This window comes from Carassius auratus, chromosome 9, assembly GCF_003368295.1.
Source record: "Carassius auratus strain Wakin chromosome 9, ASM336829v1, whole genome shotgun sequence".
In the NCBI taxonomy this organism is placed as follows: domain Eukaryota; kingdom Metazoa; phylum Chordata; class Actinopteri; order Cypriniformes; family Cyprinidae; genus Carassius; species Carassius auratus.
This window is the reverse complement of record NC_039251.1, coordinates 17,124,212-17,139,558: the sequence shown is the minus strand read 5'-3', so window position 1 is coordinate 17,139,558 and position 15,347 is coordinate 17,124,212. Positions and strand designations below refer to the sequence as shown.

Below are 15,347 nucleotides of genomic sequence, written 5' to 3'. Positions count from 1 at the left end.
TTATAATTCCCATGTAATAACCCATACACAGTCACGAGCTAGACAGAGTCCTTTAAAACACTTAAGTGAACATTTTATGGAAAATAAAATACTTAATTTTACAAATTAAAACATGACATGAATTAAATTCAGTAGCTTTAATACATTTAGCCACAGTTGGGAACAATAGAAATGGCAGGGATTATTCAGTAGCCTCTTAACTTTGGTAGGCCATGTCCCTACTTTCCACATTCAACTCTATATTCATATTTTCTGGTTAAAAACTGGTGTGAATGAATCTCAGATATAACTTTAAATACACCATGATCTTTTGTGCCTTTACTTGGCTCAGAAATATTCTGCCACGTCTCTCCAGCTCAAGTGTATACAAGGTTATGGCAACATTAAATAAAACTGATTTATCAGCAAGACACATCTTGTTGAGAGAATAGAAAAAGCAGTCTGGTGACAGAATTGGGCCTGGTGCCAATAAGACTCAAGGTGAAAAGCAATGAAGCTCCACAATCTTTAAACAGACACCAGGCCCACTCAGATTAGAACTGGAAGAGCATGCTTGGTGGGCCTGATCTACACGATTACAACAAGCCTGGTACAAGATTCACTTCTGATACTCTGTAAACTGTAAATCCCTGTAGCTACACTAAAGAAGACAAACAGTAGAGCACATGATGTTTTAACAAGAATCTGTTTAAAGCAAAAAAAACAGTTACAGTCATGGTTCAAATGAAGGTGACATTTTCTTCAAAGTAAGATATACCAAGCTCATTAGCATGTTGCAAAGTGCACAAAGAGCGCAAAGCAGTAGTGTGAACAAGAATCCAGTCGATACAAACAAATCTTACAGGAACTAAAGCCTCGTAATGGCCACAGAGGGTTTGCTGCATAAAAATACAAGGCGCCAAACCAAGGTCACATGGATTTCTTGTTCAAGGCAGTAATAGAGAGTAAGCCAAACATAACTAACTGGTCTATCTTTACAAAGATAAAGACAGGTATGTTTGTCAAATGTGCTGAAACCCGTGAAAACTTTCACATTAGAGGCAAACATCTGCACAGGACATATGACACATTGCTTTCCCAATAACGTGCATGGAACTACACCTATAATATAAATAATCTTTTTATGGGTTCCCAGGCACAACAAAAACCTAACCCATTTAAGTACATAATTTGATATTCAAGATGTGGCTTATTGAGAATAAGTGTGCTATTATTTTTCGAAGCAATCATACATAGAATTTGCACCTAGCTGAAAATAAAGAGTGTGCAAAGACATAGGAGGGACCTGAATTATAAATGAAACCAGAGACTTGATGATGGGAAAGACACCATCTAGAAAACCCTACAAACCACATTATACAGTAGTCCACTCAGAATGCCTTAGCCACCGTATAGCAACACCCTGGCAACCACTCAGAACAGGCCAGCATTGTAGAAGCAAGTTCTGCATGAGCAGGCAGCACTTTTCTTTACTTTGCAACTGGTTGTATGCACTTCTTACAAGACAACTTAGATCTTTGTGGTCCACTGCACAGCTCTCAGTAAATATGGCTTGGTTTAATGCAAACATTTAATTAAAACCCCAAGGCTAACTTGTGGAAAATCACAGTGCAGCTGGGAGAAAAAGGCTCCTCCTTGAGATCAGGGGAAAAGCAAACAATCATTCAAGCAACCATCTCCTGCAATTGGCTGCCTGTGTAAGCAGCACAAAGGGTGTGGCTGCATGTTTTCAACTGACAAATGACTTATTTCCCGGGAACACTTAGAGATTTCCAAAAAGTCTCTAACTACCTAGTTTAACCAGCTTGAATAATCTGCCAAAAGCAGATTTTTTTATCTGATAGAGGAAAGGCAGTGCATTCTGCTGTTTTTAGGACACAAGCCCAGTGTGCAAGAAAAGAAGAGAGAAACCATTTGCACAAAACTTCAATGTCCTCACCAAATCAACGACGGTGTTCATAAAACCCTAAATAGTCTGAAATATTTAATTACAAGATGAATTATGCTAGAACCGCATTTAGTCTAATTAAAAATTTGTACTGAACAAAACATGCAAGGAAAAAAAGAGAGTGTGCGTAACAAAAACTACGTTAATTATGTTCATGTTTTACTACTGTAGGACAGTCAGAAAATCTCCAAATACTTTGTTATTATTCTGAATAGCATGTATATTCTTTTACAATTTAAAGCAAACTGCTGTTGTGAAGCATTCTAATGTTTACTGATAAATGTCACTTGGGTTTACATGATGTAACCTAATGCAATGGCATTCATGGCTTTTTCAAGTGCAGATAATTGTTCAAACATTTTTGGGCTATGGTGTATGGTTAAAGCTTTTTAAGACATGCATTTAAGACACAGAGGCTTGCAACCAGCTGAGGAAGATTAAGCCTCTTTGATTTACGCATCATAACTGTCTGGATGATTAATAATTTAAACTGATTATTTTATATGATCTCTTTAAACACAAAGAGCTGTAATAAGAAATTCCTGCATTTCATAAAAAAAATATATAAAATTCAAATCCACTGATTAGTGCATATGACCTGTTTCACAAGGTTGTTACTATTTTTGCTTTTGTGATTTAAAGAATGTGCAAAATTTCATCAATGTGCTGCCGTGACCTTACTCCTCATGTTTAAAGGGTTAATAATAGGAATTTATTAGAATTCTGTTTAAAAACGAAGATATAAAATGCAAAAAGTACTGGAGGCTTCTTAGAATCCTACCAATCAAGCCACATAAAAGACAGAAAAGAGCACAGAAAGATGCCTCATGTTTTAAGCAAGTTCACAATTGTTTTTTTTTTGTTTTGTTTTTTATTATGAGGAATTTTTTTCATTAATATTTGAAGGCAGGCTCAGTTATGAAATACTTCAGTGGTTGGGATTCTGCACTTTCAGTCTTGCAGGGCCCAAGGTCAAGCTTCATTCAACCTCAACTTTAAGAGGTTCTTAAAGTTCCTGATGACATGGACCCCAAAATATGAAGCTCCCCATTCAAAGGAACCCCTTCATAAATTCACGTGAAAAACATTTATACTATGTGAAGAATTATTTTTTCCACCACACTGCTAAAAAACTGCATTCAAAAGAAACAAAGAATAAAGTAATCTTCTGAGATTTGACCGGTCTTTAGAAAGCCCAAATTAACCTTGACGGCTGCAAAAATATACTCTGCAAAATCTTTGTATCTCTCTTAAATTTTTATGAACCCCACAACACCCCCTAGTTTGAAATGGTACCAAACACAACTCAAGCTAATCTAAGACACAAGGAAGGTCAAATCACCAGTCAAGCCCTGTACCGGATGTAGACTGGCATGCCAGGAGTCATTCTAATGATGCTTCCCAGGAAGGTATTCAGGGCAGCTGGATAAAATAGGACACTGTACTGTATTCTAAAAAACTCCGACTTGGAGGTCTAAGTGGGTTATATCCTCTACAACATTGATTTTGCTTAATACTTTGATGATCGCTCTAAACCGCAAAACAAACAGCCCCATCTAAAATGCATAAACAATGAACAAAATGCATCAGAGGGACCCCAGCCATTTTTTCTTGCCCACAGCATAAACAACACACTACCGCATAATCATAGATAATGCTTTCCTTTCATTTCTATCAGTAAAATGAGGCCAGGCATCTTTGTGCACATTGTATATCATTATGAAACGAAACACAACCTTACTTTGTTGCCCTTACACTGGGTGGGCTATTCCATGCTGAAGATGGAGTTATAAATAAGGGACCAGTGGGTTCCCTCGCAGCATTAAAAGTTGAACTATGTCTCACCGCAGGCATCTGGAAAGGATTGATCGGGCTGCATTAGGAGTAGGAGATATTTCTATGGCGAAATGCTGGCCTCTGAACACTGGTCAGTCTATAGTGCACGCTAGCACTTCAGAATGAGCCAGCAGCCATCTTAAGACGTGAGCTAAGACACATTCCTCATGGACCATCTAGCACGCGTTGCTATCCAGCCTGTTGTTCTTGCATAACACATGACGGTGATGTATGTTGCCTCTGGAGCTCAGCGTGCACTCACAGGACGCCCAAAACTTTCCCTTCCTCACATTCACTTCAAAGAACTTTTACCTCTGAGATTGTACAACAAAAGTACAAATAGCATAAATAATGTAGCAAGTGCAAAGAAAGGCATTACTTTTCAACTCAATTTCACAGAGCAACAAAAATATATGCTTGTAAATGTGTAATAACATGCATAGCAAATCATTGCATATACTCACGTGTATGTTTAAATCCATGTTTTACTCAGACCAACAAAGTGCACTGAACAGGCGTCTCAAATATAGATCAGCAGTAGACTAACATAGGGTCACATTACAACTAATCTCTAATCAATACCATGAAACCAAGAACTCAGATGTTAGTGCAGTGCATCAAGGTTGTTCTTATTGCTTCAAGGCAGTATGACAGCTAGCAAGCAGAGGAGCGGGAGGGGGATTTCAATATTCTAAGTGTGTATTGTCTAGCTGAAGCTGATCTGATTAATCCTTCCTCTGCATGTGCCAGGAGAGATCTGACCCAACTTTACATGATGCTCTGTAAATCTAATTCCTCTGGTGCAACGGTGCCCTACATCCTGGCATTTCTCCAACTGACAAAGACTTGTCAATCATACAGCAGACTAAACGTCAGGGTGCATTGACAGGCATTGTGGAAGTTCATTTTTATTAATGGTTATAAAATTATTATAAAATTGCTTTCCAAAAATGGGGGGAATGGAGATTGAAGATTACTTTTTTCAAATATGTGTTATGTACACACACACACACACACACACATACATATATATACATAATAAACGGTACATATATATATATATATATATATATATATATATATATATATATATATATATATATATATATCTCCAAGCCATGTATCATACTTCTATTTTTTTCCATGTACCACGTGACCCTCTAAAAATAATTTAACAAAACAATGATAGTAATTTGCTACTTTGTCATGGTGCAGGGTATAGATAGACCAATGTTGCCAAGTCCACGGCTACCCTGAGATAGATAGATAGATAGATAGATAGATAGATAGATAGATAGATAGATAGATAATTCGAAAAAGTGTGAATATTGTTAAAAAAGAAAAATTCATCAAATGGGATCATAAAACAAAATACAAATCTTTAAGAATATATAACAATTTAAGCTGCAAAAAAAAATTATGTAATTCATCTGTAGAACAGATAGGCCTACCAATAACCAAATCTCAGAAAATATTTATTTATAAACTATAACCACTGTGATCAATGCATTTAGCAGATAAAACACTTAAACAGTTGAATGAGTGACTGTACATACCTGGTTTGGATCACATGCCTTGAACACATGGCATGCCATCTCAGACTCGGGGTTATCGGGTTGACTTCTGATAAGGTAGGCAAAATAAGACAAGTCATTGCTATTGTGGATAAATCTGGAGATAAACTGCGCTTTGTGCTCGAATATGAAGACGGAGGGGTTGCTGCTGTTAGCTGGCACACAGCGGATCAGAGGAGGCGAGAGATACAGCTGAACTTCTCTGGCCTGTGCGGGACCGGACTCGTTCTTCTCACTTTTCCTCCGGATCTCCGCCAGCAGCCAGGGCAGCATGGGCAGCGTGGTCCGCCTGTCCAGAGACGACCAGCCCATGTACCAGAGAGCAAACCTTTTGTCTGCCTTTTGATTACTGTCATTATTCCCTTTGCCATCCTGTCCCTCCATCTCTCCAAGAGCTCCGGGACAAAGACTTTAGTTGCTTTATTTAACAACTCAGTGCCTTTATACTGCTAAATGCTTAAATATATGCATGCACGGGTCAGTATTATGCGAAAGTAGCTTGAAACATCACTCACGCTTTAGTCAAAAGTGCGCGAGGATCGTGTGTCCTGGAGAGCGTAAGTACAAAAGTAATGGCTTTTAAGATGCGGCGATGATTTTAGCTTTTGTTCCAAGGACAGTTTACTGTTTCAAGAAAAAACACATTGATTCAAATGGTCTGAGGGCTCGAATAATCCATTTATGAAGTTAGGCGATTCGTTAGCGTGCATCAATACACAGCTGCTTGAAGGAGGCGCGTTTTATTCCTGCAGATTTCTCAGTCCCAGCGCCTCGGAGTGTGTGTGTGGACGCCGCAGCGGACAGACGCAGACCAGCTGGAGTCCTTTAAACTCGTTCTACATCACTTTTCAGTCGTTCTGGTGTCATTTAACGGCGTTGGAGAACAGAGTGCTGTTGTTCCAGGAGGAGTGGCCGCAGCAGCCATAGGAGAGGCGTTCACTTTAGTGTGTGTGTGTGTGTGTGTGTGGATCTCTGGCTCCCCTGTCTTCTGGAAACACACGGCACTGGCCTGACTGAAGAAAGCAAGTCGATTTTATCCAGACTTAGGATTTATTAATAGTTAAACGGTTTTACAGCTTTCTCACATTACTCCAATGAATATAAAAAAATGTTGATATTCTGTTAGATATAATTGTTATATATTAATTATTGCACACCCAGCCCCCCCGCCCCACTCCCATTAACCCCAGAGCCCTATTATTAACCCCTAGACCCCCCCCCTTTTTTTTTTACAAAACCACTAAACCTTTTGCTCAAGAAAATACGTCTTTTGCCTATATTGTGTTACAACCAGCCCCAGTCTCCCATATATAATACACTAATTTTATTTAAACTCAAACCAAACATATTATCAGGAAAATAAACACTTAAAAAAGTCAGCGTTGCACTCAGTTCAGAGACTTACTGTGGACAAAGCATTCTTCACATTTCTAGCAAGTAAAGGGTGAGGTTCAGGGTGTGTTTAAGGTGATCACACTTGCAAAATTCTTTGTGAATTCAAAGGTATTCCTATGCATGTGAAGTTTAATTTGAGCAATATTTTAGCAATATTAAATACTGCATGTGCAGTATCCAAACTGGAAACACATCATCACATGATTCACTTCTACTGCCACGCAGGGCTGGACTGGGACAAAAAAATCAGCCCTGGACTTCATCCAGACCGGCCCACTATTCACGTAAACATGTGCGCGCGCGCACGCACACACACACACACTACACGTCTATACATACATTAATCTGCATGTAAAATTACTGATTAGAATGTATTACTATCAAAACCAAGAAAAAATATTAAAATAATAAACAAAGAAAATGCAAATGATTTTATCAGGCTTTATTTTAAATATCTAAAGGTCTTAACTGATGTGCTTCTTATTAATCTAATAGTGCAGCAACATAACACTTTTTTTTTATTAATTAATTATATTACACATATTACCTCTGACCTGTTGTCTGCTTATAGTAGGCTAGTATTAAGACCACTGATCTACACTAAATGTTTTATAAAGACCATTGATCTACAATAAAATAAAAGAGTAAATAAGACAAAGAAAGTTGTGTAGTGATTTATTTAAAAAAAAATTCTTAACATAATCAAAGGCCTTTAAAAATCCTTGAAGTAGACTGGCTGATATGTTCAAATGCAGAGCTCAATGCTAGTGTTCAAAACTGTACTTGCCCTGCTAAAAATAAAAACATACAAATAAAATTGCTATTGTTTTCTTTGTAAATAAGCTGCAATCTCATTTCACAATTCCAATTTCAATACCACAATAAAAGACTAACTATTAAGTTCAAACATTAATGAAGACAAGGTAACAGTCAGTAATAAAATAAGAAAAAAAGATCATAAATAGCACCGTTTTCAGGTACAGATATTACATATCCAAATATAAAATACTTCACTTAACACACACACACATATATCCTTGTTAAAGCTGTTATTCAAGAGCAGTGAGTTATTTCTCTCTGTCTTTTGTTCACATTAATGACACAGACCGACAGTAGGTATAAGGCTTCTGCCTGGCACTTTAAGAGATTTTTTTCTCAATTGATTACAAATTGAAAAAATATATCTCCCATAAATGCTGTAAATATACAGAGACATAGAGCATCAGCTTGTATTATTAAATGTTAAAAATAATTAAATGTAATGCAGTTTTCATTATAATAACAATTATTTAATGACAGGTAAAAAAAATATAATAAATATGTACTATAGTGCACATATTTAGCAAAATACTCCTTTCTTATGGCTATTTTTCAATCTCAGCTAACCTTGCTATGGTCTTTAAATGGCTTTCTTGAGGTAAATGTAACATTCTGTGAAATAATTGTTCTCCTGATGTTTTGACTGATGACTGATTGATCGATATTATTTATGAGGCATATATACATTTCTGTAAGTTGTACTGTATCTTTAAACAAAGTAACAGATGATCGGTTTACTAGAACTGAGGCGCTAAAGCGATCTGTCACGTCACATTTTATTTTACGCCAAAACGGTATTGTCTGAATTTTGTAATAAAATGGACAGAACCTGAGAGCTGAGAATTTTAAAAGTTATTTATATAGATCACTGAGTCTATAGCTCGATGCCTTCCAGCAAATAATTTATTTATCTTGACACATTTGGCATCTGCCTCAAGTTCTTGTCGTTTTCTCTCTCTCAACGTTCGGCCCCTCCATTACGCTTAGATATTTTATTATTTAAAGTATTTAATTTTGTTGTTGTAATGGGCCGCTTTTCAAGGCTAGAACTTCATTCTGATTGGCCAATGAGCAGTGAACACGTCACGCCTCGCAGCTCGCATCAGCATCATGCGCACGCGTCGTTTTATCTGTTCTTTATACTGCTTTTTGTAATGTTTTAAATAAATTATTGTTACTAACCTTAAAAAAAAAAAAAAACATCATACTGCTTCACGAGAGAGACACATAAGGCCGGAATTGTACCATACAACAATATAATAACGAACATATTTGCGATTATTAATGATTTAAAAACAAAATACATAAGGCACCGGCCCAACCAGACCGCGGCCCACCGGGAATCTCCCGGTAGTCCCGATGGCCAGTACATGCCTGCTGCCACGTGTTTATAAAACAAAAGAAAGAAATTGTAGGCTACTGCACAAAAAAAAAAAAAAAACGAATACTCAACGGCGCCCTCTGCTGTCTCAGAGTTACAATGGATTTTGATAGAATACTGGACATATTTCGAACCAAATACTAGCATACTTCAAATTAAATAGTATATAGTAGTATAGTAGTAGTTGTATAAAGTAGTATAGTAGTCTATAGAAATATAAGTATTGTAGAAATAGTAAGAGTATTGTGTTATCCAGAAGTACACAACCTGGATGCTGAGCTCTCATTTAAAGAGAATTCTTTTCAAGCTGTAGAAAACCTGACAACAGACAAACATGTTATTTAACGCTCTTAAGAGATATGTTTAATAATATAATAATAATTTATGTGTGTGTATGTGATTTTTATTTAATCGGAAAATAAAACTGCTTTTAATGACCTGGTAGACTTTTATAAAGATCTACCAGCAAAAGCAGCCAGCCTAACATCAACAGCAACATCTGGATTTCAATCCAGGTTATAAGTCAAACTGGTGGCCAAGCACATTGCATTGTGGAATACAGCATACTGCACACAATGCCCAATATATTATATACTAAATTGTATACTGCAGACACACTTTCTATCATTTGAACTTCAGTAACTTTAAGTATTTTAAATATTAAGTTAATTCATATTAATATATTTTATTAAATACAACAACTGACAAATTTGAAAAAGGTTTACTTTTTTTTTATATTTTTTTATTTTTTTATATCAGATTCAGAGCATAATAATTCGAATCATTTTTATGTATGCTTTCATGAAAACACATTTTTAAAGAGTTCTCTCGTGTTACTATTGTTGTCTTCAAGTGTTGAATAAGTGCCAGTTTCAGACAAGACACTAAATAAGAAGCACCACTCCCAGAAATAGATGAACATGAGACCCATTTAAATGTAGCCCATCAGAGACCCCCTGTAGCCCATCATCACATTTAGCCTGTAAGAGTTTCTTTATAGGCACAGGTTGCAAAGTCAAATTCAAATATATTTACATGGGATCTTTCAGCCAAAACAAAAAGAGCAGATCAGCCCTGCAGTGAAGAAGATTACAGAGCTGCTAAAAATAAATTTTTCCAGACACTAAAAAAAAAAAAAAAAAAAAACAGGATGACCTGATTTTTTTTTAGTGTCTAACTTATGCCTTTTATATATATAAAAAAATAATAATTTTTTTTGGACAAAACCAAATCCAACATCCACCCTACTGTTAAGCGCTGTGATTACTGTTCATCAGGTGCAACACATTCAACAGGACTATAAACAAATACAAAATATTGATTCAGTGAATATATGTGTTTTCCACTCTAAAGAAATTCAGGTTATTAAGCATCTCATAAGTGTTACTTGTTATTTGAAAGTGGAAAAACCAATAAGAAGCAGAGCAATAATAAATATAGCTGCAAGCAGCAATAACGGGGCCAAGCACTACAGAAGCAAGCTTCAGACGAACGGCAGGAATGAGTAATTAAGACAGTTTTAAGATTATTTTAGGCAAAATGGCTTGAAAACAATAAACACAACAACTAGTAATAGGATTTATTGGCTTATCACGTGTAACCAATAGGTGGTGCTGTTACCAAATTAGTTTGGAATGGTCAGTGTGAGGTGACGATGACACATACAAAGTTTGGTGCAAATATGTCAAAGCTTTGCAGAGATACAGCCTCAAATGAATGTTGGCATCATTCCAGCAAATTCGTTGATGCGCTAAATGAGAACCGTTTCGTATATCGACATGGAATCCATAACATTTTGCCAGCATGGTCTGAAGATGATCCACGTCAAATTTGGTGAAAATCTGACTAACGGTCTAGGAGGAGTTCGAAAAAGTAGGTTTTCAACATTAATCAAAATGGCGGACAGGAAGTTCAGCCAAATAAGGAAAACTTGGTATCTATGTTCACGGCTTGACCCAAGGAATCTATTAATATCAGTGTCATGTCAATAGCCAGATCTTTTCAAAAGTAATTAGCCTTTATGTAAATTGAGTTATAACTTTCAAAATATTTTGAGTACCTTCAGGGGATGGTGTTGTTGGCACATTCTGAGTTTCGGAATATAACACCAATGCATTTGTTTAGTATAGCCTTTTATTTCACATAAGTGTATTGAAGTCAATGGGAATTTCATGTTTTGTTCTATTATAGCGTCACCAAGAGGCTCAGTCCCACCATTTTTTTCATGTGTCATCAGAGTGAGCCCATACATATGCGTGTCAATTTTGGTGAAAATATCTCAATTCACTTCAGAGTTATAGACATTTACATGAAAAAAACACGTAAAAATTGACTGACTCTTGACTTTGATTGAATATTACTACCCCTTACTATCAATATTTTTGCACTTGGGCATTGGCGTTTCGCTATCGACCTATTTTTCCGAACTTCTGACGGTGGTTTCGTCTAGATCAGACAAGCGGTTTCGAAGATATAGCCAAATGTTTTTTAAGCGCTAAATCACAACGCTACACAAACTGTAAGGCGAAACCTAGCATGTTTGGTATCGTAGGACTCGGTAAGGTTTCAGGAGTCTAATTTGATGAGTCTCGTGAAAATAAGTCGACCACACCCAGAGTTATAAGCGTTTAAACAAAGATGATCACCACTAGGTGGCGCTGTTTCGAAACTTCTCACGCTCCTTCAGGACATTGTGCTGATGACCCATACCAAGTTTCGTAACAATCCGTTGATGCGTTCTTAAAATACAGCATTTTAGCACAAAATTCAAAATGGCCGACAGTCAAAATGGCCAAGATGGTAAAATTGGATATCACTCGACTCAACATGTTGCCCTGAATCTAACAAGACCAATGTTATGATTTTTGGACAAACTGTTCAGAAGTTATAAGCAAAAATAGCAGTTTTCATATCTCCGGACCAGTAGGTGGCGCTGCGCCGAAACGCAGCATGTAGCCTCAGGTCATGCTTGTTATGACATGTACCAAGTTTGGTCTGAATAGTATAAGTCGTTGCAGAGATACAGCCTTACGACTGTTTTTGTAAGCGCTATGTAAAATTTGTTAGAGCGTTTATCGGAAACGGTTTGACGAATCAATTTGAATTCCATAACTTTTTGCCAGCATGGTCTGAAGATGATCTGAGCCAATTTTCGTGAAAATCGGACAAACCGTCTAGGACGAGTTTGAAAAAGTAGGTTTTTTGAAAAATTGAAAATAGCGAAAAAACTAAACCTTGCGATTTTTGAATTTTGGAGTTATTAAACTTGGCATGAGCCAAGGATTCAGAGGAAAAAATAATTTCCATTTTCTGGCATACGGTTCAAAAGTTATTAGCATACAAACATTGAAAGTTTGGACCTTCGGTGCTTGGCCCCTAATAATGTGTTCAATAATAATGTGAAATGGAAATTTATGATTATCCACAGAGGGAAAAAAAAGCACATGAAATGACATTTTCTAACATAATACCATTATTAATAGGATAAAGTAAGAATTTTAACCTTGTAGCTACTGTAACAGTAGAATAAAATAAAAGCTCAGTTCAAGATTCAAAAGACAAATTTACGTTGTTAAACTGTTAAATACTGTACTTGTATGTCAATATTAGACAAAATGGTTCACAATCACTGCTGTAAAATTCACATGCAGAAAAACATTAAACAGTCTCCAAAACAGAGGCCATTTCCTTGAACTGCCTGTAGAAGTTCTGAGGGACAAAATAACAGAAAGACAACGATCAATTGCAGCAGTTCAGAGCTGAATGAAATGAGGAAAATGCATTCTTCCATACCTGAAACTGCTGAACTGTCATCTCAAAAGATTTATATGACATCTTTCCTGATGTGTCTGCAATTTTCATCAGAACAGAGATGAACGGGGAGTTGAGGGACCGACAGGTATCTGAGCTCACTGCCATTCCAAGCTTCCACTGAATATCTACAAGCTAAGAGTGAAGAAGCTTTGATATCAACAACCTGACAGAGAACAGTGGCTGACCGATATTTACACTGCAAGATAGAATCATGTGACACACCTGTCCAATACTAGCCATATTCAGGACCTCCTGATGTGCATGTAGAAGAGCACCACGTTCAGTCCAAAGCTGGTGCACCACCGGTAGCGTAGATTTGGACCATTTACTGCTGCATTCAGTCAATTTACTGACCAAGACATCCGAACTGAGATTGCTCTTTGCAGCTAACCTGAATAAATAAACATTTTTCATTAAATCAAATGCAACAGGCACATATCAAACCAGACAAACTGACAGGCTTCATGTGTATGCACAGGGGATTCGAAAAAAGCCTTTTTAATTCCCAAACATATACATAAATGACAGTCTGTACTTAGAAAGATAATACTGTACCTAAAATAGTATGTCATCAGTTTTATAATATCTTGAACAGCTTTCTGATCAAGGTTTATCCCAACTCTATGAAATTTCTGTTAGGGAGATGAAAGCATTGCAAAGACATAAAACAGCAGGTACATGCATGCTTAATTTATAGTATATTTAACAGGGATGTCGATTTGTGAACTTACATCACAGGTTTCAATCAAATCTACTGCTCTGTTCTGATCCTGAAGATAAACCAGGATTGACTGAAGCTGGAAAATAAAATAAAAAGACGAGTGACAGAACAGTCAATACAACACTTAAAAATAGTACATTCACTAAATAACTGCTACGATAATATGTCAGTATGATCTGTGACGTGTTGCATTTTGTAATGATTTTCTTTCCACTACTTGGCTGGACCATGTTATTACATGATCTACATTTTACCGTTTCTGCAAACAAGTCTATTGGGAGCTTTTCGATTGTTTCGACGACACCATCCACACCTGCCGTGAAAAAGTCACCGCTTATCAGATTTTTATAATTTATTAATGTTAGGTCATGTCGATTAGTTATGTTCTGTGCAGAAAATCACCAAGCGTTATACTGCACATGATGAAAAATACATATTAACATATTCATATATGGTTAACTTTTGCAGAACGGGATTTAATTTAATTTGTTTTTATACAGTCTATAAATTTAACACACGCTGCTGCATTGCTCTTTACATTTGCAAGAAAATATTAACAAATTCTACTCACTAGTGGACAGATCCAGTCCTAACATCTTCGAAAACCTATCGCGATATTTACAATATGACTACTGCATTCACCATATGTTAAAAGCGAGTCTTTAAATGCAAGACTGTTTTGAAAGCAGTTCAGTCAAAGTTCAGTCCAGTAGAAACTATTCTTTCTTCTTTCTGTTTATTGGCGTTTGGCAGACTAGTTTATTAGTGCATTACCGCCACCAACTGAACTGGAGTGTGGAGCATCGATAGTCTTATAATATAATTTCCTGTATCTTTAAGATATTTCAACAAAGCAAATCTAATATTATTCTTCCTTTTTAGACTACTTAATATATCTACTAGCATCATGCTTCCACCTTCTTCTATTACTTTAGATTCTAACATTTGTTTTTCGTTGTTATATGCTCTACAATGCAACAGTACATCATTCACAAATCATAGACAGTAAAATAAATCCCTTTAAAATCAGTTCCAGACCGGAAGTGATAGATTTCAATAAGATTTCCTTTCAAAATAATAGTACCACAGTCGGTTGGCGTTACGAAGAAATAATTAAGAAAAAAAAAATATCTGAACAAAACAAGGGTACAAAAAAAAGGTCACCCAAGGTGCATCTTGGACATCCCAAGTGAATTCTAAATTAATCCATTTTTATATTTTTTATTTATGTGAATGTCAATGAAAAATAATTAGCTTATGTCTGAGATAATAAAAATGAGAAATATAAAGTCCAATCATCCAGTCCCTATCATATCTAATGTAATCTCACAAAATGCCATTAAGTAAAATCTTCTTTCTTTGTTTGACATCTTTAGTACTCATGAGTTAAACTTAATCATAAAAAAAAAAAAAAAAAAAATGCTACATTTATTAGTCATAATATAAATATCAATAGTAACTTAATTTGACATTATGTGCTTTTGCATTAAAAAAATAAATAAATAAAATGAATGTATGTATTTAGCAGACACTTTTAACCAAAGCTACTTACAGTGCATTCAGGTTAACAATTTTTACCTAATATGTGTTCCCTGGGAATCGAACCCACAACCTTGCTCTGCTAATGCAATGCTCTACCACTTGAGCCACAGGAATACAAAAAAGGTCCTTTTTAAAAATAACTGAAAGACTAATATATATATCAACAGAAAATTATTGTCTGTTATAATTATATTGTGGATATTATGTCAAATTATTAATATTAATTCAATGTATGTAACGTTTGAGCTTTTATTTTGAAAATACTGTCTATCAGTTCTCCCGGAAGTCGGAGTTACGTCTCAGGAAGTTTTGTCTCGT

General features: G+C 36.0%; 2 protein-coding genes across 5 annotated transcripts in view; both read right to left on the bottom strand.

Annotated features, from left to right (window-relative positions):
• Positions 1 to 6,309, bottom strand: part of LOC113108540 (TBC1 domain family member 4-like) — a 34,161-nt gene extending 27,852 nt beyond the window's left edge. For all 4 annotated transcript variants that reach the window (XM_026271723.1, XM_026271721.1, XM_026271722.1 and 1 more), the window contains exon 1: positions 5,341 to 6,309. In XM_026271723.1, coding sequence (XP_026127508.1) covers positions 5,341 to 5,742 — 402 coding nt within the window. In that variant the 5' untranslated portion in view covers positions 5,743 to 6,309. The remainder of the gene's footprint in view (positions 1 to 5,340) is intronic.
• A 6,260-nt stretch (positions 6,310 to 12,569) lies between these two features.
• LOC113109340 (COMM domain-containing protein 6-like) lies at positions 12,570 to 14,160 on the bottom strand. The gene is made up of 7 exons (XM_026272956.1): positions 14,059 to 14,160; positions 13,742 to 13,800; positions 13,498 to 13,563; positions 13,322 to 13,398; positions 12,989 to 13,157; positions 12,746 to 12,898; positions 12,570 to 12,661 (listed from the first exon to the last, which is right to left on the bottom strand). The coding sequence occupies exons 1-7, from the start codon at positions 14,081 to 14,083 to the stop codon at positions 12,611 to 12,613; spliced, it is 600 nt and encodes a 199-aa protein (XP_026128741.1). The 5' UTR covers positions 14,084 to 14,160; the 3' UTR covers positions 12,570 to 12,610.
• Positions 14,161 to 15,347: the final 1,187 nt, after the last annotated feature.

Bases quoted from the DNA above. Each gene is read 5' to 3' on its own strand.
- LOC113109340 (XM_026272956.1), bottom strand. From the start codon at position 14,083: ATGTTAGGACTGGATCTGTCCACTA. The intron at 13,158-13,321 runs GTACAGTATTAT...TTATTTATTCAG, and splicing joins CTGATGACATACTATTTTAG to GTTAGCTGCAAAGAGCAATC. The intron at 12,662-12,745 runs GTATGGAAGAAT...TTTGTCCCTCAG, and splicing joins TGACAGTTCAGCAGTTTCAG to AACTTCTACAGGCAGTTCAA.